Here is a 21,716-nt window from a genome sequence, read left to right on the forward strand (position 1 = left end):
AACGCACCCAACGTTACTTAGGAAATTGGTAGATGCCATTGCACAGCCTTTGGCCATTATCTTTGAAAACTCATGGGAGATCTGGACAGTTCCAGAATAACTGGAAAAAGGCAAATGTAGCGCCCATCTTCAAAAACTGGAAAGGACAAACCAGGGAACTATAGATCAATTAGCCTTACCTCAGCCCCTGGAAAAATAATGGAGGGGATTCTCAAGGAATCCATTTTAGAGCACTTGGAAGATGGGAAAGTAATCAAGAGTAGTCAACATGGATTCACCAAGGGCATGTCATACCTGACCAATCTGATTAGCTGGCTCTGTGGACATGGGGAAGTCAATGGATGTGATATATCTTGACTTCAGCAAAGCTTTTGATACAATCTCCCACAACATTCTTGCCCATAGATTAAGGAAGTATGGATTGGATACATGTACTGCAAGGTGGACAGAAAGCTGGCTTGATGGATGGACCCAACAGGTAGTGGTCAATGGCTCAACGTCTGGTTGGCAGTCAGATTCAAATGGAGTGCCCCAAGAATCGGTTCTAGGGCCAGTACTGTTCAACATTTTTATTCATGACCCGGATGAAGGGATGGATTGCACCCTCAGCAAATTTGCACATTACATTAAAAGTACGGGCTCAGGTAGATAATTGGAGGGCAGGGATAGGGTCCAAAGTGACCTAGACAAATTGGAGGATTGCACCAAAAGAAATTTGATGAGGTTCAACAAGGAGAAGTGCAGAGTCCTGTACTTGGAACAGAAGAATCCCAAGCATTGTTACACACTGGGGAATGACTGGTTAAGTAGCAGTGCAGCAGAAAAGGACCTGGGGATTACGGTGGATGAGAGGCTGGATATGAGTCAATAGCATGCCCCTGTAGCCAAAGGCTAATGGCATATTGGAGTGTATTAGGAGAAGCATGTCCAGCAGCTGTAGGGACATTACTAGGTACCTTTACTAGGTACAGGTGAGGCAACATCTGGGGTATCATGTCCAATTCTGGGCCTCCCAATATAGAAAGGATGTGGACACATTGGAGCAGGTTCAGCTGAGGGCACTGAAAATGATTAAGGGGCTGGAGCACATGACCTATGAGGAGAGGCTAAGAGGTTTGGGCTTATTTAGTTTGCAGAAGAGGGGTGATTTGATAGCAGCCTTCAACTTCCTGAAAAGGAGCTATAAAGAGAATGGAGAGGAACTGTTCTCAGCCGTGTGAGATGGCAGAACAAGGAGCAATTGTCTGAAGTTACAGAGGGAGAGGTGTAGGCTGGACATTAGGAAAAACCATTTCACCAGAAGGGCGGTGAATCACTGGAATGTGTGACCGAGAAAGGTGGTGCAATTTCTATCCCTAGAACTTTTTAAGTCCTGGCTGGGATGATTTAGTTGGGGTTGATCCTGTTTTAGGCTGGGGGCTGGACTAGATGGACCTCCTGAGGTCCCTTCCAGCCCTGGGATTCTATGAATTTGTTGGGAAAAAATCAACATGGTTTCTGTAAAGGGAAATCATGCCCCACTAACTCACTAGAATTCTTTAAGTGGGTGAAGTAGCATATGGACAAGGGGGATTCAGAGGATACAGTGTATTTAGATTTCCAGAAAGCCTTTGATAAGGTCCCTCAAAGGCTATTAAGTAAAATAAGCAATATGGCAGAAGGGCCTCTCATGGGCAGATAACTGCTAAAAAGAAAGGAAACAAAGGGTGGGACCAAATGATCTGTTTCCAGAATGAAGCAGGATAACTAGTGGTGTACCACAGGGGTCTGTACTGGGACCTATCCTATTCAACATATTCATAAATTATCTCAAGAACAAGGTAAAAGTGGCAACATTTGTAGATGATATTAAACTGCTCAAGATAGTTAAGTCCAAAGCAAACTATGAAGAGCTTCAAAAGGATCTCACAAAACTAGTGACTGGGCCACAAAATGGCAGATTAACTCTAATGTTGATAAATGCAAAGTAATGCGTATTGGAAAACGATCCTAAATATGCATACAAAATGATGGGGACTAAATTAGCTATTACCACTTGAGAGAGATCTTGGAGTCATTGTAGATTGTTCTCTGAAATCATCTACACAATGTGCAGCAGCACTCCAAAAATCAAACAAACAATGTTAGGAATTATTTAAAATGGGACAGAGAATAAATCAGAGAATATTATTGTCTCTATATAAATACATGGTATGCCCACATCTTGAATACTGTGTGCAGATGTGGTTACCTCATCTCAAAAAGATAGCTTGGTATTGGAAAAGGTTCAGAAAAGGGCAACAAAAATGATTATGGGTTTGAAACAGGTGCCATATGAGGAGAGATAAAGATAGGGCCTCTTCAGCTTAGAGAATAGCAAACTAAGGGGGGATATGATAGAGATCAATAAATCATGACTTGTCTGGAGGAAGTAAATAAGAAAAAGTTGTTTACTTACTCCCATAACACAAGATCTAGGAACTGACAAATGAAAATAATAGGTAGTAGGTTTCAAACAAAGAAAAGGAAGTATTTCTTCATGCAATGCACAATTAACCCGTGGAACTCTTTGCCAGAGAATACAGTGAAGAACAGGACTTTAACAGGATTCAAACAAGAGCTAGATAAATTCATGGAGGATAGGTCCATCAATGGTTATTACCCAGGATGAGTTGTCAAAAGCTGAGAATGAGTGACCAGTGAGGGATCACTCAATCTTTGCCTGTTCTCTTCATTCCTCTGGGACACCCGGCACTGGCTACTGTTGGAAGATGGCATACTGGGCTAGATGGACATTTGATCTGACACAGTGTCTGTTCATATGTTCCTACTGAATGGTAGCTCCTTTACTGGACATGGATATTGATTACTGTTTAACACCCCTCATGGCCCTCAGTTACTTTCCCTGTTGTTGACTCTGAGGAAATGATATCTGACCATTTCCCCAATTTACAGCATGTTTTTGTGACAACAACAACACAATTTTACAACTTCATAAGCACAAATGAGATAGATTATCTATCTATATATTGATCTCAACGTTAGTCAAGATATATAATTTAGATAGAACAGTGGCTTTCAGCAGATCATCTCTCCCCTGATACCTCACATGGCCAGCTTTATATCACATTAAATGACAAGGAGTATGGGCGTTACAGGGTACTTGCTCAAAGTATGGAGGAGTATCACATTTCCCCCAGGGCACCTGGCATTGGCCACTGGCAGGAGACAGGATACCAGGCCAGCTGGACCTTTGGTCTAGCCCAGGATAGCCTCTCATGTGCTTAAGCACACACCATCCAGCTTCTTTCCAAACCCAGAACATGAATCTGCATTGAGCTTCTGTGTTACATGGCACTGGACTGGGGCCCAAGAGACCCAGGTTCTGTTCCCATGTTGACAACAGGCCTGCTGGGTGACCTTAGACAAAGCACCTCACAGCCTAGTACCTCAGGTCCCCCACCTGTACAATGAGGATCACAAGACTGATTTCCTCTGTAAAATACTTTGAGATCAAGTAGTAAAAAGTACTATATAAAAGCTTCAATTTATGACCATATATCATGGGCAGGGGAATGTCTTCCTCTTCCTAGCTTCATGCCCTGAAGTAGGAGGAGAGCTAACAAATGCATACACAGTTACATTTAAGGCCCCTGATTTCTAAGTGTCTTGTTTTGGAAAGTCATTAGCAAGTGTGCAGTGGGACAGTTCTGAGGTGGTTGCACTGGCACAGGTGTAAGTGACAAGACAATCAGGCCATCTTACTGATATTTACCACTATCCAGGTTTCCTCTGAATTCTTACCTTCATGGCCTGCATCCTCTGCGTCTATTTCCACGGTCACCTTCTCCTCCCAGGTTGGAGAGCAAGCAGGCTCAGAGGACACGTGAGTCACTCCCTGGGCTTCCTGCTTCTTCTCAATAACCAAGCTGCTTTTACTGAGAAAGAAGAAGAAAAAACAACTGTTTAACATAATAACAGAGGTGTACCCACCTTGATGTGCACAAAGTCTTGGTGGACTGAAGACAAAGGAATGAATTCACCTTACATTCATGCCCATCCCAGGGACCTAAGGAGTTATATTCACTTATATTCCTACTGCTCTGTTCACCTCAAAGCATCCCAGAGCATATTATTGATTACAGGCCAAGCTCATGCCTGGCATAACGCTACTCAAGTTCATAGATGAATTTTGCAGGGTGCACATATAAGGTTTGCTTTCTTAATCAGCAAAACGCAGCCAGCCACCTCTGAGATGGAGCACTACAGCTGGTTAGCAATGCACAGCAACATTACACATGTTGTAAGCAATGATGCAGAGAACTTCTCCAAATGAAACCAGAAGGGGAATTTTAAATAATCCAAAATACCATCCTAACCCAAGCACTTCTCCTCTTGCAATGACAGCCCCTGGGATAATGAATGACCACAAAATCCAAGTGACCTGTGACTAAACATAAGAGGCCCAGAGCTCTGTTATACCTCTGTACCTGTAGTGTTATAGTGTAGACCCTTAACACAGAAACAGAAGGGATTCTTCTGCTTCTCTAATAAATCCACTGCTCAGAGAAGTCATTGGAAAAATTCTGTTAAACTGGCAATATCTACATCAGCAATTAAGTCGGCTTCACTATGCTGCTCACAGTGTAACATGACCCTGAGAAATGTAGTGAAACTGACTTAGCTTACCCCTGAGGTAGGTTAACTCATTCCAGCCCCCTTGAGCCCCTGGCTGAAGGACTGGCTGCAGGCTGAAGCAAAGGCAGAGTGCTACCTGCTAAGGCCCCAAAGCTACTTTCTGCTGGATTTTTCCAGTTCTCCCAGGTCTTCTTCAACAGAGCCAAGTGAGAGAAGAGTCCACTGTGCACATCTAAAGAGGCCATGACAAATCTGACAATTGTGTAGTTACAGTGAACAAACAAGTCCTGATTATACACTGTTTACATCATCAGCTACAGCCCAACAGCTTAGAAGTGCTGCTGCCATTTAAAATCTCATATAGGTGGTGACTGGGACATCGAGCTTTCCACCTCTTAGGCCACCAATTCCAATCCAGCCTAGGTTGCCGGTGAATAAAAGACACAGGACTTAATCCTGTCTTGACTGCTTCCTGTCCTTCTCAGCAGGGTCTGAGTTGTTAGATTCAAAATTTGTTGGCATATGATGGCTAGTTATAGATGGACAATGGAATCCAGCTGACATTCCCTTATCAGAACTGGCTCTACTGGACCGACAGCAAAGCCAGGAGACAGAAGTCTAAGAAGTGCATCATACACAGCTGCAGACTAAAAACAGAGCTACTAGTTGGCTCTCTCTAGACTCAGAGTACTAGAACAGAAAGAGCTGTAGAGGTTGTCAAGTCCTGTGCTCTGCCCTCACAGCAGGACCAAGCACTATTTATGGATCAGGTCCCAAACATGGGTCATGATTACATTTCACAAGGGTCACCAGCCGGACTGGGTGGCTCCACAGGTGGCTCTTACAAAGCCATTCACACTTCTGAAGAGGTTCTCAAATTCTTAATTGGGTTAAAAGCATCAGGCAGTTAAGCCAATCAATTAAACTGAGAACCATTTCAACTGCAGGGCAGAGACCTGCATACCTAAGGAGCAGTGCCCAGCTCAGGTAAGGTAGGGGCCTGGATCTGAGGTTCGGAGGGAAAGCAGAGGTGATCAGCTCCCTGGCTTCCAGTCTCTGCAGGAAGTGGGGTACCCCCCAGCCAGGTTCCCACAGCTGGCACTGCCAGCAGGGCTCTGGAGCTGCCAGCTTCCAGACACAGGGGTTCCTGTGCTTCCCCTAGCCCCTGAGTGACTCCTAGCCTCCTCCATCCTGAGTGTGACTCCCCAAGACCCCTCTAGACCGCTCCAACCCAAGTGAGAGTCCCCTAGCCCCCTGCAGCCCCTGAGTGTGACTCCCCTAGCCCCCTGCAGCCCTAGTGACTCTTAGGCCACGAGTGTGACTCCCCTAGCCCTCTCTGGCCCAAGTGACTACCCTAGGCCCCTGCAGCCCTGAGTGTGACTCCTAGCCCCTGAGTATGACTTCCCGAGTCCCCTCCAGCCCAAGTGTGACTCCTCTAGACCCCTGCACCCCCTTGCAGTGGTCCGCTACAACCCTTAGATCCCTTTCTGCCATACTCCTTCCTAGACAGTCACTTCCCATTCCGTATGTGTGAAACTGATTGTTCCTTCCTAAGTGGAGCACTTTGCATTTGACTTCATTAAACTTCATCCTGTTTACCTCAGACCATTTCTCCAGATCATTTTGAATTTTGACCCTATCCGCCAAAGCAGTTGCAACCCCTCCTAGCTTGGTACCATCTGCAAACTTAATAAGCATACTTTCTATGCCAATATCTAAATCGTTGATGAAGATATTGAACAGAACTGATCCCAAAACAGATCCCTGTGGAACCCCACTTGTTATACCTTTCCAGGGTGGAACCCTTCCACTTTCAGATTCTCAATCAGTTCCTCCCTATTTGTTAAAATCAAATCCACCTTATAGTAGCCCCACCTGAATTGTATTTGCCTAGGTTATTGGTAAGAATACTATGTGAGACCGTATCAAATGCCTTACTAAAATCTAGGTACACCACATCTACCGCTTCTCCCTTATCCACAAGGCTTGTTATCCTATCAAAGAAAGCTATCAGATTGGTTTAACATGATTTGTTCCTGACAAATCCATGCTGGCTGTTCCCTATCACCTTACCACCTTCCAAGTGTTTGCAGATGATTTCCTTAATTACTTGTTCCATTATTTTCCTGGCACAGAAGTTAAACTGACTGATCTGTAGTTTCCTGCGTTATTCTTATTCCCCTTTTTATAGATGGGCACTATAGTTACCTTTTTCCAGTCTTCTGGAATCTCTCGTCTGCCATGATTTTCCAAAGATGATAGAGGAGGTATCTCAGCCATTAGCTGTCAGCTCCTTGAGTATTCTAGGATGCATTTCATCAAGTCCTGGTGACTTGCGGACATCTAACTTTTGTAAGTGATTTTTAACTCATTCTTATTTTAATCTTCTAAACCTACCCCTTTCCCACTAGCATTCACTACGTTAGGCATTCCTTCTTCAGACTTCTCAGTGAAGACCAGAACAAGTCATTAAACATTTCTGCCATTTCCAAGTTTCCCCTTACTGTTTCTCCCTCCTCACTGAGCAGTGGGCCTACCCTATCCTTGGTCTCTCTCTTGCTTCTAATGTATTTATAAAAAGCCTTCTTGTTTGCCTTTATGCCTGTAGCTAGTTTGAGCTCATTTTGTGCCTTTGCCTTTCTAATCTTCCTCCTGCATTCTTGTGTTGTTTGCTTATATTCATGCTTTGTAATTTGTCCTAGTTTCCATTTTTATATGATTCCTTTTTTATTTTGAGATCATGCAAGATCTCCTGGTTAAGCCAAAGCGGTCTTGTGCCATATTTTCTATTTTTCCTATGCAGCAGAATAGCTTGCTTTGGGGCCCTTAATAATGTCCCTTTGGAAAACTGCCAACTCTCCTCAGTTGTTTTGCCCCTCAGTCTTGCTTCCCACAGGACCCTACCTACCAGCTCTCTGAGTTTACCAAAATCCACCTTCCTGAAATCCATTCTCTCTATTTTGCTGTTCTCCTTTCTACCCCTCCTTAAAATTGTGAACTCTATGATTTCATGATCACTTTCACCCAACCTGCCTTCCACTTTCAGATTCTCAATCAGTTCCTCCCTATTTGTTAAAATCAAATCCAGAACAGCTTCCCCCGCACCCCCTGATAGGTTTTTCAACCTTCTGAAATAAAAAGTTGTCTGCAATGCAGACCAGGAACTTATTGGATAGCCTGTGTGTCGCTGTGTTACTTTCCCAACATATATCTGGATAGCTGAAATCCCCCATTGCCACCAAATCCTAGGCCCTGGATGATTTGTTAGTTGCTTAAAAAAGCCTCATCTACCTGGGCAGATGGCCTGTAGTAGACTCCTAGCAAAACATCACCCTTGTTTTTTTAACTCCTTTTAGCATAACCCAGAGACTCTCAGCACATCCCTTTCCTATGTCCACTTCCACCTCAGTCCAAGTGTGTACGTTTTTAATATATAAGGCAACACTTCCCCCCTTTTCCCCCCGTGTATCCTTCCTGAGCAAGCTGTACCCTTCTATACCAACATTTTAATCTTGTGTATTATCCCAACAAGTTTCTGTGATGCCAATGTCATAGTTGTATTTACTTATTAGCACTTCCAGTTCTTCCTGCTTATTACCCATACTTCTTGCATTTGTACATAGACATTTAAGATATTGATTTGATCTTGCCTCCCAGTTTTGCCCTGACCCTCCTTTTTCTCTGTCATTATAGCCTGTGCTCCCTCCCATTTCCAACTCGTCTACCAGGTCTCCATCTTCTCTACTTACCTGTGGGCTTTGCTCACCTAACCCCATCGAACCTAGTTTAAAGCCCTCCTCGCTAGGTTAGCCAGTGTGTGTCCAAATAGGGTCTTCCCTCTCCTCGGAAGGTGAACGCCATCTCTGCTTAACAGTTCTTCCTGGAATAGCAGCCCGTGGTTGAGGAAGCCAAAGCTCTCCAGGCGAATCCATTCACACAGCCAGGCATTCACCTCTAGGATGCACCTGTCTCTGCCTGGGCCCTTACCTTTGACAGGAAGGATTGAAGAGAATACCACCTGCACCCCAAACTCCTTCACCCATACTCCCAGAGCCCTGTAGTCACTCTTGATCCACTCAGTGTCGCACCTCACAGTATAGTTAGTGCCCACATGGATGAGTAGGGTGGGGTAGTAGTAAGAGGGCTGGATAATCCTTGACAACACCTCTGTAACATCTCTGATACGGGCCCCCGGCAGGTAGCACACCTCCTGAGATGAAATGTCAGGGCGACAGATGGGCGCCTCTGTCCCCCTCAGAATAGAGTCTCCGACCACTACTATTCTACATTTCCTCCTCACAGGGGTGGCAGCAGACTTCCCAGCGCTGGAGGTATGAGGCTTCTCCTGTGCTGTAGGGGGTGATTCTTTGTCTCCTGTATCAACCACAGCATAATAGTTTCCGAGTACCACAGTGGGGGGGGTTCTGAGCAGGGGTGGAGCACTGTCTGCTGCCAGAAGTAACCAGCTGCCAGTGTCCACCATGAGCCATCTCATCTTCCACCAGTCGTGTGTCAGCAGTCCTATGTACTGGGACAGCTACCTGAGCATGAATACTGTCCAGGAATTGTTCATGGATTCGGATACTCATCAACCTGGCTACCTCCTCCTGCAGCTCTCCTACCTGCTGCCTGAGAGATTCCACCAGCAGGGTCCTTTAACACTGGATGGTCCCCACCCCCGCCCCCCCAAGCCTGGACATCAGTAAGTGGAAATTGCAAGCCACAGTCCCTGCAAAGCCACACCAGGATCTGGGTAGAGGCATCCATGGTCAGGCAGTCTGTCTGGCTTCAGGCACAGGCAGAGGAGACAGAAGCAGTGCTGGCACATGGGTTGCAGGTCTTCCTGACCACTGCAGGCCTACTTCTGTTAAACTCCCCTCTCTGCAGCCCCCTGTCCACTTCACTCCCTGGTTGCTCTGCTTCTGGCTTTTGAAAGCATGCTGGCCTAGGTCAGGCCTAACCCCTCGTGGTGGGTGGGGCAGGGGACAAAGTGGGGCTTGCCCTGGAGCCCAGGGCTCACAGCAGCAGTTGTAGTCAGAGCCGCAGACCCTTTCAGTTGCTGCTGGAGCACAGCACAATGCATTCCAGACACCTATGAGGGGAAGCCATGGTGGACTCCAGGTGCTTCTCTCCCCCACACCCCCTTTGCTCAGTGGCCCAGCAACTGTCAGTCCCCTACTCCTCAGGGCTTATTAACAAAGCCTTAGCATGGGGGTTTGTCCTGATTGACTACTTCAAGCCCTCTTTCAATTGGCTCCCTGGGGCATCCCCTTCCCAAGGCTGTGTTTTAACCCCTTATCAACCAGTTCAGGACAACCACTCTATCACACAGCACTTGTCTATCTTGCTGGAGTGCCTAGACACTATGAAAATGGGGCTGTGCAAGTACTTCAGACACAGGCATTACAGAGAACTGTGGCCAGTATTTCCATTTCAGTAGCATTAAAGTTCAACTTAATTTAGAAGAAAGGAGGAAGGAGAAGAAAAATCCACTTCCAGAAGACTTTCAAATCAATGGCTGATGGAACTGACAGTAGCAGAATTAGTGAAACATTCCTAGTCCATAGATCTCATCCATATTTCTCTAAGGAAATGACGACAGTATGCCTTATTTAGAACTAGATTGTACCAAACATTAGGGAACAATCTGTATTGGCTGCAAGAACAGGGTCTATACGTCCCCATCCCTACCATATGTGGTTCCAAGCCTAATGAAGCACCTACCAAGAGCAGCGAATATTCTGCCTACAGATGGTTGCGTTTAAAAAAAATTGATAGTAAAACAGTAAACACGGTTTTGACTAAACATGATTTTTGCTGTAGACAGTATCTACATTCCTCAAGAATTTTAGATTTGTCATTTTAAACTCAATTTTGTTCACTGAAAATCAAAAAATGGGCAGTTTTTAGCTGAAAGTTTCCAAAGGTCTATTTATTTTTGTTTTACAAAGAGTTGAAATTTGCCTCTGAAAATTCTGCCAACATTTTAATGAAAGCAAAAAAAAAAGTGTTGTGGGAGAAAAATACAATATCATTTTCCAAACTACCCTATATCTATACCCTACAACTATTTCTGTGTTAGAAACCTGGAGACGAAATAAGAATTTAAACCCCAATGTACAAAATTATAGGACAATTTTTATGTTACACAATCCAAAGACTAATAAAGGTTTGAGGCATCCTTTCTGACAGACCCAAGACACGAAGTTCTAATCCACCTCCAAACTTCACAAATCTGTTCATATCCTGAGTTCTAGCCCAACTCTGTCTTCAAGAGCAGTTGCTGAACACATCAGTTAGAAAATATAGATCAACCATCATGGCTTGACATCATGAAAGGAATGACAGAGCAAGCATGTTAGGCAGGTCAATGAAGAAACCTGATCTATGTTTTGAGATCAATAAAACCATTCAGGTCTGTAATGAGCTGACTTCTGTTCTCATACCAGTATAACTCCATCAGGTCATCTTGGTGCCACCCGGTTTTGTGCATCACCTCTGCTTTCATCACAGTCCCTGTGGTTCACCAAGGAAAGGGGCTCAGGAATGAGCCGGAAATTAACAGGTTACAGCATTCTCAATGTGCTGTGACTCTCTTGCTTTTCACAGAGCCTTCACAACTGCTCTTGACACTGCTGCCACCTCTTCTCTGTGGCTGGGAAATGTGCCTGTCAAGCAGCTGCTCCAAAAGTCATCCTCCACCTACTCAGGTTCCCCTTAGGCTGTGCACCTGCAGCTATCTATGTGTCCCAAACAGTCCCACTGAATCTCTGATGCTCAGGTCTGGGGCCTGCATAGAAGGTGCTGTTGCACTGTTACACAAAGTGCTTCACATCCCAAGAACTCAACATGTTAGCTACACAGGCCCCCAAAATACTGGGAGCATATAGAATGAGGGATCCAAATCAGGGGAGACACTCGCATCCCCCGATTCTTCCTGCAGCCAGACCACTGGGGTTGCCCACTATGCTGCAAGGAAGCTGTTATGGCCATGTCAGGACTACAGTCATGGCTCAGCCTAGGGCTGATCTTTACTACACCATGCATCAAAACTGCAACAATCGATTTACCAGTGATCCATTTGTCACAGCTGCTTAGACATGAAAAAAATCAATCTCCGAGCACTCTCCTGTCAACTGTGGTACTCCACTGGGATAAGAATAGGCAGAGTCGAGGGGAGAGCAGCCCTTGCTGACCTTACTGCATGGAAGATAACTGCAGCAAATTCATTGACTTCAGCTACACTGTCTGCAAAGCTGAAGTTGCATATCTTAGATCCATGGCAGGGGGCAAGGAAGAGCTAGTATAGACGAGGCCTTAACCACACAACCACAAAGCACTCCAAGCATTAAATTTGCGATTGCTCCTTTCTTCAAGATAAGGCCTAGCTAGCAAGCATGGGAGGAAAGAGAATCCTGGGAAGTGATGAGTGGAAAGTATTACCTGTTTCTTTACCCAGCATGAGGTTTTAGGTCCCCCATATGACGGAAAGGAGGTCCTAGTAAAACAGTTACCTGTTCTGTAACTGGTGTCCTTTGAGATGTGTTGTCCAGTCCAAGTGTCCATTCCAAGTTGGGCGTGCGCTGGCACATACCCAGTTGCCAGAAGCTTTTTGCCCTAGTCATTAGCCATAGGGTTGGTGTGGCGTCCCCAGGAGTGGCACCAGTATGATGGCCCATATATGCACCACCCAACCCCTCCCACCCCCTCAGTTCCTTCTTGCTGGCTACTCTGACAGTGGGGAAGGTGGGAGGGTTTTAGAATGGACATGAGCAACACATCTCAAAGAACACCAGCTACAGCACAGGTAAATGTCTTTTCTTCGAGTGATTGCTCATGTGCATTCTAAGTTGGGTGAATACAAGCCCTTGCCTGGGAGGCGGGGTCCAAGCCCCAAAAGGAATGTAGGACAGGCCTGCCCACAGCAGTATCTTCCCATGTGTGCTGCATCATGCATAATATGCTGGAAACATGTGAACTGAGGACCAAGTGGCTGCCCTGCAGATGTCGTGGATGGGGACTCTGGCCAAGTACACCATAGCGGATGCCTGCGCCCTGTTAGAGTGAGCTCTGATAGTGGGAGGGGGGACCCCTGTCAGTTTGTAGCACTTCCTGATACAGGCCACTATCCAGGAGGTGAGCCGCTGGGGGGAGACCCGAAGCCCCTTCATCTTGTCTGCCACCCCAACAAACAGCTGTTGAGACTTTCAGAAGGGTCTGGTCCTGTCCATATAGGCGGCCAGCACCCTCCGAACATCCAAAGTATGTAAACTCTGCTCCCTAGGGGAGGGTGAGGTTTTGGGTAGAACACTGGTAGGGCAATATCTTTGTTGACATGAAAAGGGGAGACCACCTTCAGCAGGAATGCCTGACGGGGTCTCAACCTGACCTTATCCTTGTGGAACACCGTGTAGAGTGGGTCCACCATCAGAGCCCTTAGTTCTGACGCCTTCCTGGCTGAGGTAACGGCCACCAAGAATGCTGTCTTGTAACTGAGGAATAGGAGGGAACAGGTGGTGAGGGGGTCATAAGTGGTCGCCACAAGCTTTGACAATGCCAGATTGCAGTCCCACACTGACAGAAGGGGTCAGACCTGCAGTTGGACTCTCTCCATTCCCTTCATGAACCTTTTTACCACAGGGTCTGAGAAGACAGACGACAGCCCCGGCCCAGGGTGAAAGGCTGAAATGGCCACCAAGTGCACTTCTATGGGAGGACAGCAACAACGCCTCCTGGTTAAAGGACAACAAGTAGTCCAGAATCAATGGTATTGGGGTCTGCCCCAGGAATAACCCCTTTGAGTTGCCCAGACAGAAAACCTTTTCCATTTGGCTACAGCTGCTGCCCTTGTGGAGGGCTTCCTGCTGTTTAAACAACACGTCTTTCCAAGCATGAGAGCTCTACTGCCCTCAGCCATGGAGCTTCCACGCTGTGAGATGTAGCGCTTGGAGACTGGGGTGCTGCCGTCTCCCCTCCTCCTGTGTCAGCAGCTCCAGGCATAACAGAAGTGCCACTGGGTCACAGAGAGACAGCTCTAAGAGGGTTGAGTGCTAGGCTTGTCAAGCCCATGCTGGGGCCACCAGGATGACTGATGCTCGGTCTGACCCAATTTTGAGCAGTGTTCAGTGGATGAGTGGTACCGGAGGGAAGGTTCACAGTAGAGGGACTGACCGGTGAATGCTGAAGGCATCTGCCCAGGAGCCCGGCTTCGGTTCTGGTAAGAGCAGAACATCTGGCACTTTGCGTTGAGATGGGTGGCAAAGAGGTCTACCCAGGGACGTCCCCACTTCTGGGGAATTAAATTCAGCGCTTCCTGATGTAATAACCACTTGTGGTCCACGAAAGACCTGCTGAGACAGTCCACTAGGGAGTTGTGAGCTCCCAGCAGGTAAAACACTTTCAGGAGAATTTGATGCTGGATGCAGAACTCCCAGAGCACGAGAGCCTCTCGACACAGGGGAGAGGGGTACGCACCCCATTGTTTGTTTATATAATGCATCACTGTGGTATCGTCTGTGCTGACTGCAATGCACTGCCTCTAAGTCGCTCTGAAACACTTTGCATGCCAGCCGAACAGCTCTGAGCTCCCGAACATTTACGTGGAGCCAACCGTCGTCCTTGCTCCACAGGGCCTGAGTTTGGCACTCCCCCAAATGTGCCCCCCAGCCCAAGTCCGAGGCATCTGTGACTAGGGAGAGGGAAGGGTGAAGGGTACTCCTATGCAGACCAACCGAGCATCCAGCCATGCGTGTAGTGTCAATAACGCTCATGGAGAGACTGTCACTAATGTGTCCATATTGTCCCTGACAGGCCGGTACACTGAGGTGAGCCACAACTGAAAGGGACACATTCGTAACTTGGCATGCTGGATTATGAATGTGCATGCGCCATGTGGCCCAACAACCAGGGGCAGCCTCTGGCCGTTGTGGTGGGGAATGTGATCAATCCATGGATGCAAGACACCATAGCCTGAACCCTGCTCTGGAGGCAGGAAGGCCCTGGCTTGCCCCGCATCTAAGAGGGCGCCTACAAATTCCATGACTTGACTAGGGGTCAGCACTGACTTTGCCTTGTTTACTCTGAGACAGAGTGTTGAATGTCTCTCATATCAGCTGCACGTGCTGCGCCACCTGGAGCTGCGAGCGACCCCAAATTAACCAGTCATCCAGGTAGGGAAAGAGGTGCACCATTTGCCTGCACAGGAAGGCTGCCACCACTACCAGGCCTGAGGGGAGACCAAACGGAAGGGCTGTGAACTGATAATGGTCCTTCCCCACCACAAACCAGAGGAACCTCCTGTGGGGTGGATAAATTGCTATGTGGAGATATGCATCCTGTAAGTTGAGAGCAGCAAGCCAGTCTCCTCATTCCAGCATCGGGATAATCAGGACCAGGAATATCATACGAAACTTTCACAAATTTGTTTAGGTTTCACAGGTCCAAAATGGGCCTTAGCCCCCCCGCCCCTTTTGCTTTCAGGATTAGGAAAAAATGGGAATAAAACCCCTGCCCCCAAAATTGTTGGTGGAACCTCTTCTATAGTCCCCCGTTGTAGGAGGACCTGTACCTCCTGCCTTAGTAGCATCTCATGAGAGGGAACCCTGAAGAGCGACAGGGAGGGAGGGTGGGAAGAGGGGGTATGAAGAAAATTGGATAGCATATCCCCTTTCTACCATATGGAGAACCCACTGGTCCAACGTTATGCTGCACCAGGCATGGTAGAAGGGAGATAGGTGGGATGAAAATAAAAGTTGAGCTGAAACTGAGGTAGTGACCAGTGTCACTCCCAACCACCCCATCAAAATTATTGTTTAGACCCAGGTGGGGGTTTTTGGTGGCTTTGGCCCTGGGTCTGTTGGCCCTGATATCTCCTATTGGAGCAGCCTCATCTCCTGCTAGTATCCTGGTGTTGCTGAGGGAATTGTCTAAAATGGGGCCTCAGGGTAAAATGCCGGGTCTGAGTCGCAGGGGTGTGCAGGCCAAGCAAATGTAAGGTGGCCCTCGAATCCTTCAGATTACAAAAAGTCTTATCTATTTTCTCAGAAAACAGAGAGGGCCCCGCAAAAGGGAAGGTCCTGTATGGTTTGCTGGATCTCATAGGGGAGCCCCGAGACCTGAAGCCAAGCTCCCCTTCGCATGGCTACACCCAAGGCCATGACCCTGGTGGCCGCACCTGCTGCATTCAGTGCTGCCTGCAGCACTGCTCTAGATATGAGCTTCTGCTCATCCACCCTGGCATTAAACTCAGTCTTGCTCTATGGTGGGACCAGTTCTGCGAAGTGAGATAAGGAACTGGCCGTGTTATATGCATATCTTGTAACCAGAGCCTGCTGGTTAGTGATCCTTAACTGAAGGACACCATTCGAATAAACCTTCCTGCCAAAGAAGTCTAGGCATCTGGACTCTCTCTTCTTAGGGGAAGGGCCTTGAACTCCCATCTCTCCCTGTGGTTAGCCTCATCCACAACCAGGGAGTCAGGGAGAGTGAATAAAAAGACGTTTGTTGCCCTGGGCAGGGACAAAGTATCGGCACTTGTTCCTTCTGGACATGGGTAGGGCCAAGGCCAGGGTCTGCCATGCTGTCTTTGCTGTGTTGGCATTCGTTTTAATAATGGGCAGTGCCACCCTAGTGGGCCCAGATGCTGACAGGATGGCTGTAGCCAGGTCTGTTTCATCCATGACCACCTCTGCCTGCACGCCCAGGCCCTGGGCCACCCTTTGCAGTAAGTGCTGGTATGCCCTTCCATCCTCCATTACTGGGGATGCCGAGGACCCCATCAAGGCCTCCTCTGAGAAGGACGAGGATGACAGCTGGTGCCCTCCAATGCCGTCAGCATAGGGCGTTCAAGTTCCCCTTCTTGAGTGTCTGGCACTGTGTTTTGTGGTGCCGTGCCCCATAACAACGTGGACTGTGGTGCTGTCATGCTAGAGTAGCTTGGCACCTGGGATGGCACTGGGCCTGCCAGTGCTGACGCTGGTGGCACCATAGTTCCTGGTGCCCAAATTTGGGTCGGTGCCAACTGCACCAGTGCCGAAGTCACTGAGAACACCTCTGGCACTGTCAGCTCTTGAGACTGTTCTTGTGGAGGCGCTCCCAGTGAAACTGACTGTGCCAACCTCAGCACGTGGGGAGTGCTGGGCGCCTTAGCAGGGAGTTCCACATCCTGCACCTGTTTCTTGTGGACTGCTCACGGGGTCCAAAAGGGCCATTGGCGGACACCCTGGAGGGCATCTGCCCATCCCCTGCTGCTGGGTGACAGGACCGGTGCCGATGTCCACTGTGCCAAGATGACCTGGTGAGGCCGCATCTGGAGTAGTGTGTCCAGTCCTGGGCCCCCATTTACACGAAGGATGTGGATACACTGGAGACGGTCCAGTGGAGGGTGACCAAAATAATTAGGCAGCTGGACATATGACTTATGGAGAAAGTCATATGGGACTGGGTCTCTTCTGGGACTCTTTAGTCTGCAGAAGAGAAGACTGAGGGGGGACTTGATAACAGCCTTCAACTTACTGAAGGGAGGTTGCAAAGAGGCTGTTCACAGTGGTCACTGATGGCAGAACACGAAACAATGGTCTCAAGTTGCAGTTGGGAAGGTCCAGGTTGAACATGAGGAAAAACTTTTTCACTAGGAGCGTGGTGAAGCATTAGAATGGTCTACCCAGGGAAGTAGTGGAGTCTCCATCCCTGGAGGAGTTTAAGTCTTGCCTCAACAAAGCCCTGGCTGGGTTGATCTGATGGGTTTGGTCCTGCTTAGGGCAGGGGGCTGGACTTGATGGCTTTTTTAGGTCTCTTCCAGCTCTATTGTTCTACGATTCCATTATTCTATGTCCTCGTACTCCTTGTTCGCACCAAGCTGGAGTAAAAAAGAGCGACTCAGACACCGAAGACCAAGGCAGTGCGACCGGGCCCATGATACACACCGACTTGTGCGCCTTGCGTTGCGTGATACAGGGCACGAAAGGAGGCAACTGCTTCGGCGGGGGGCTGAATTTGTGTCAGGAACTATGCTGGTGCACCTGTTGATTGTTCTGGCGCCTGCACCTGGCTGTTCTTCAAAGTTCTAGGCTTGAAGGCTTGGCATACGGTGCACCGTTCATGGAGGAGTGCCTCACCAAGGCAGATCAAACAAGTCTTATGTGGATCACTTTTGGGAATTCGTTTGCCACATTTTGAACAGGCTTTGAAACCTGGAGACCCGGGCATCCCCGAGAGGAGTTAGAGTCCCACCTCGGCTCACTAACCATTAAGCAGAACTATTTACAACTAAAAGGCAACTATCTAACCTATTTACACTAGCTGTCAACTAATGTACGAGCGAAGGCGACCAGCTGAATACACACGTGAATGAGCTCCAGCAACCAATAGCGCAGCGAGACAGAACTGAGTGGGGGGGGGACCTGTGGGGGCGGTGCATATGGGCCACCACACAGGTGCCACTCCAGGGGCCGCTGCACCAGCCTTATGGGTACTGGCTTGGGCAAAAAGCTTCTGGCAACTGGGCATGTGCCAGCGCACACCCAACTTGGAATGCACATGAGCAATCGCTCTGAAGAATGGCTTTTTCTTGGCAGGGACATGAACAGATTTCAGCCAAAACAGAGAGAATCCCCTCCCCTCAGGCTTGTTATTTTCAGAAAAGGAAAGATATCTCCTCACTTACAGCAAACTAATGGGGGGAGGGCATGCCCAATTAATAATGGTGGAGAGGGAATGGAAGGAGTCAGTGGCAGAGGAGTGTTTTCAATCCATAATGGAATTAAACCCAGTACTTCACAAATGAGGGAGCCCATATGTGTCTTAGGGGGAAGTAACCAGAGTTGAGACAAGTTGGATAGTCCCAGCTGCATTGTCTCCCTAGGTCAATCACAAAAGTGGAAGGGACCACAAAGTTCATCTAGTCTGAGCCCAATGCTTCCTGGCTTCTAGCCTTTGCACTTGATTATCTGTTTTTGTAATGGCTTAGACTGATTTGAGAGAAGGTTCAAGTCCTGTTTTATCCAAGATGGTTTGCACATTCCTAAACAGCCAGCCCCAACAAACTCCTTTCAATTACTATCTTGCCAGGAAAGTTAAAATTGCCTAGTTCTACGAGCATCTGACCAGAGTCAAGAGCAGCTACTTTGCCAAAGTGATCATTATGCGCAGAGACCACCCTGGATAATGACATTCAACCCAAATCTCCCAAAGTTCAGGTGTGTTTGGATCTACAGGTTTGGCTAAAGGCAAATCAAGAAATTTGGGTGTAATCTGAATCAAGTCATCTTCGCTCTGGACTGTTCAGACCTAGTGACTTGGCTTAGGCCTTTCTCTGATTAAACAATGGCACGCTCCTGATAATCTGAAGGGGTGTATATCAGAGCGATCATTGACCTCTAATCATTGTCCCATCCCTAGGTTATTGAAAATATCTTCAAATATAGAATCATAGACATGCAGGGCTGGAAGCCAGGACCTCGAGAGGACATCTAACACATCTCCCTATGCTGAGTATATTCCAAACCAACAGAGCACCAGGGCATGGCAACACTACAATGTTGCTCAGCACTATGCTGATGTTGTGCAACAACGATCTCGCCTTGAGAGGATGTGATGCGAGTCTCAATGAGCTACTCACTTGGCTTACAGCCTTGGTTTCCCCAGGAGCGCTCCCTGAAGTGGAGCCAGCACTGCTTTTAGAAAAAGATTAGTAGCATGGCTTGGCTCCCAAGAACAGAGGTGGCAGCTGTGGAAGAGAATTCTCACCATCAAGGAGCTCAGATGGAAAAACAGCAAACCCTTTCTCCATGCCCTTCTAACAATACCACCCAGAGTTTAGTCAGGCCTCCAGATTCTGGCTAAACTGGTGCTTGTGTGTCAGTAGGTGGACAGACACTTCTCTCTTTGGCCACCTTGACAGAAAGCATCTTTTAAGCACGAAAACAGACAATTCCCAAGAGGATAAATTCACTCTGCGTTCTGCATTTGTGCCCAGACTGCACAAATTCACATCACTTTTGCTGTGAGATGCTGAACCAAAAGAAAAACAAAATCCGAGTGCTCAAGGCATTACATGCAAACAAAACAGGGGCTTGGAGACAGCTGGTTATAGCTTGAAACCCTGATGGACCAGCTTCGCTCCTGCAATGGGGACCCACTCATAACGGCTTTCCCAGCCAATGACTAGAACGTCAAAGAGGAAGCAGGCAGCATTTGGAGTGCAGTGCCTCCTTCCTAGTGAGGAGGGTTGGGTGGATGGATGCCCTTGAGACATTCCTAAAGCAGCCCCCACTGCTGCTCTGTGCCACAAACTTCTTTCGGATGCCGTTCATTCTCTCCCTCCCTCCCTCCCCCACTTACACACAGCCCTGCTTCCCGCTGCTCTTCCACCACCCCTCATGGCCATCAGCCATGAAAATTTAATGCTCATTCCTTCCAAGCTATTTGATTTCTCCTCTTGGTGCCCCTCCTGGCTGGAGAGACCGTTTTAATGTAGTCCCCTGCTCACATGCATGCCCCCTCCCAAATGTGTTAATGGGATGTCTGTTTTGGAAAAGAAGGAGGTTGCAACCACCATGGCCCCCCTCCCCCTTTCTCCTCCCATCCCTTTGCTTTCTTTCTTCCTTAAGCGTAGCTGCTTGCATTTCATCTAGTAATTGGCCACGTCAATCCAGAAAATGTCCTGCTCTCTAGGCTATGGATGCGACCTCATCCAGTTGCCCTTTAATCCTCGCATCTACTCTCTTCTCTCTGTCCCCAAAGAGCATGATCAGCCAGTGCATCAATAATGGATGAAAGGACATTAGCCTCTGCCTGCTTTCATGGAGGGAGGGAAAGCCTAGGCAGCTTCAGAGAGGTATGGCTGAAGCAAAGAGATCCCAGCACACAGTCAAAATTGGAAGCTACGGGCACATTCCAGGTGCCTCCCTGAATGCAGAACATTTCAGCTGAGCTGCCTACAGAGCTAGACAAGGGGACTGTGAGTTTTAGGACGCTATCTCTATAGCTTCAGAGGCACCATTTGCATGTGAACAAACATGCAGCTTGGCTGTAGGGCTACTGATGGCATCAGACACTCCACTGCCTGGTTTTAACAGTCATTCAAACCACATAGCTAAGATTGCTGCCATTGTGTCCTCTGGTTGTGAGGCTTGTGATTTCATTGCAAAACAGCCTTCCGCACCTAATGTCAAGATCCCTCAAGTGCAAACATGTAGTGACCTGCACCTGTCCTACCAGCCTAACTATAAATACCAATTTCTCATGCAAAGGAACCTGAAAAATTCCCCCGCAGCATCTCCAAGCCGCACTGTGGGCTACATTCCAGGCCTCTTCTGCTTGGGGTCTATCCCATCTGGAGATGGGAGCTGCTCTACAAGGCCCAGTTTCACAAGGGAATTAAACTGCAAACCCAATGAATGGAATGTCCTCATACTGAGAGCTCTGCTTTCTCACCCTGAATGTGGCCAGCTCAGGGAGAGTGGGTAAATAACAAAAAGCATTATAATAAGGAGCCCAGCCAGGAGCCCAATAAGGTGTCTGGTTCTGGCAGGTAGAAATTAACATTGCATTTGCACCATTCTGGGAGACTAGGAGAAAAAGCAACCTTCTGATAATGAGCTTCCTGGGGGTACTACTGCACAGGTGACATGCTCAGAGTGAGAATGAAGCAATATAGATGTTGTATAAAAGGAAAGCAAAGACAAGCTGCTCCAGATCCCCTTATTATAGGTTTGCATAGAGCATTCTAAAGACTTGGATGGATGTTAAACAAAATGAAACAGCCTGGGATGCTCTTTGGGACCAGTGGGCTGGAGTGAGAACAGAGATGCTGCGATGGCTTCTCCCAACATAAGAAGTCTGGTAATATCCACCTCTCCCACACTAAGCCAGCTACTATGGGAGAGAGCACAGTGCCCTTCCCCAACTGAGGGAAGAGAACAAGGCACAGGCACTGAGTAGAACAGCTATGGGCTACACTAGACAGACTCCTCACAAGCCACAGCTTCAGTGCATGTCAGGCTGAGGCTAAGGATAAGACAGGGCAGGCCATTCTGGCCAGCTCCAGGCTGCCAAGCTACCAATAGACAATCCAGGCAGGTGCCAGGCTGCCATATTCT

The 21,716-nt window shown here is 47.8% G+C and overlaps 1 protein-coding gene across 1 annotated transcript in view; it reads right to left on the reverse strand.

Annotated features, from left to right (window-relative positions):
- The window catches only part of CCDC33 (coiled-coil domain containing 33), a 305,981-nt gene that overhangs the window by 255,587 nt on the left and 28,678 nt on the right, over positions 1 to 21,716 (reverse strand). Inside the window, 1 exon segment of the mRNA XM_075006670.1 lies at positions 3,784 to 3,917. Within this exon segment, the coding sequence (XP_074862771.1) occupies positions 3,784 to 3,917 (134 nt within the window).

Source organism: Carettochelys insculpta, chromosome 12, assembly GCF_033958435.1.
Source record: "Carettochelys insculpta isolate YL-2023 chromosome 12, ASM3395843v1, whole genome shotgun sequence".
NCBI lineage: Eukaryota > Metazoa > Chordata > Testudines > Carettochelyidae > Carettochelys > Carettochelys insculpta.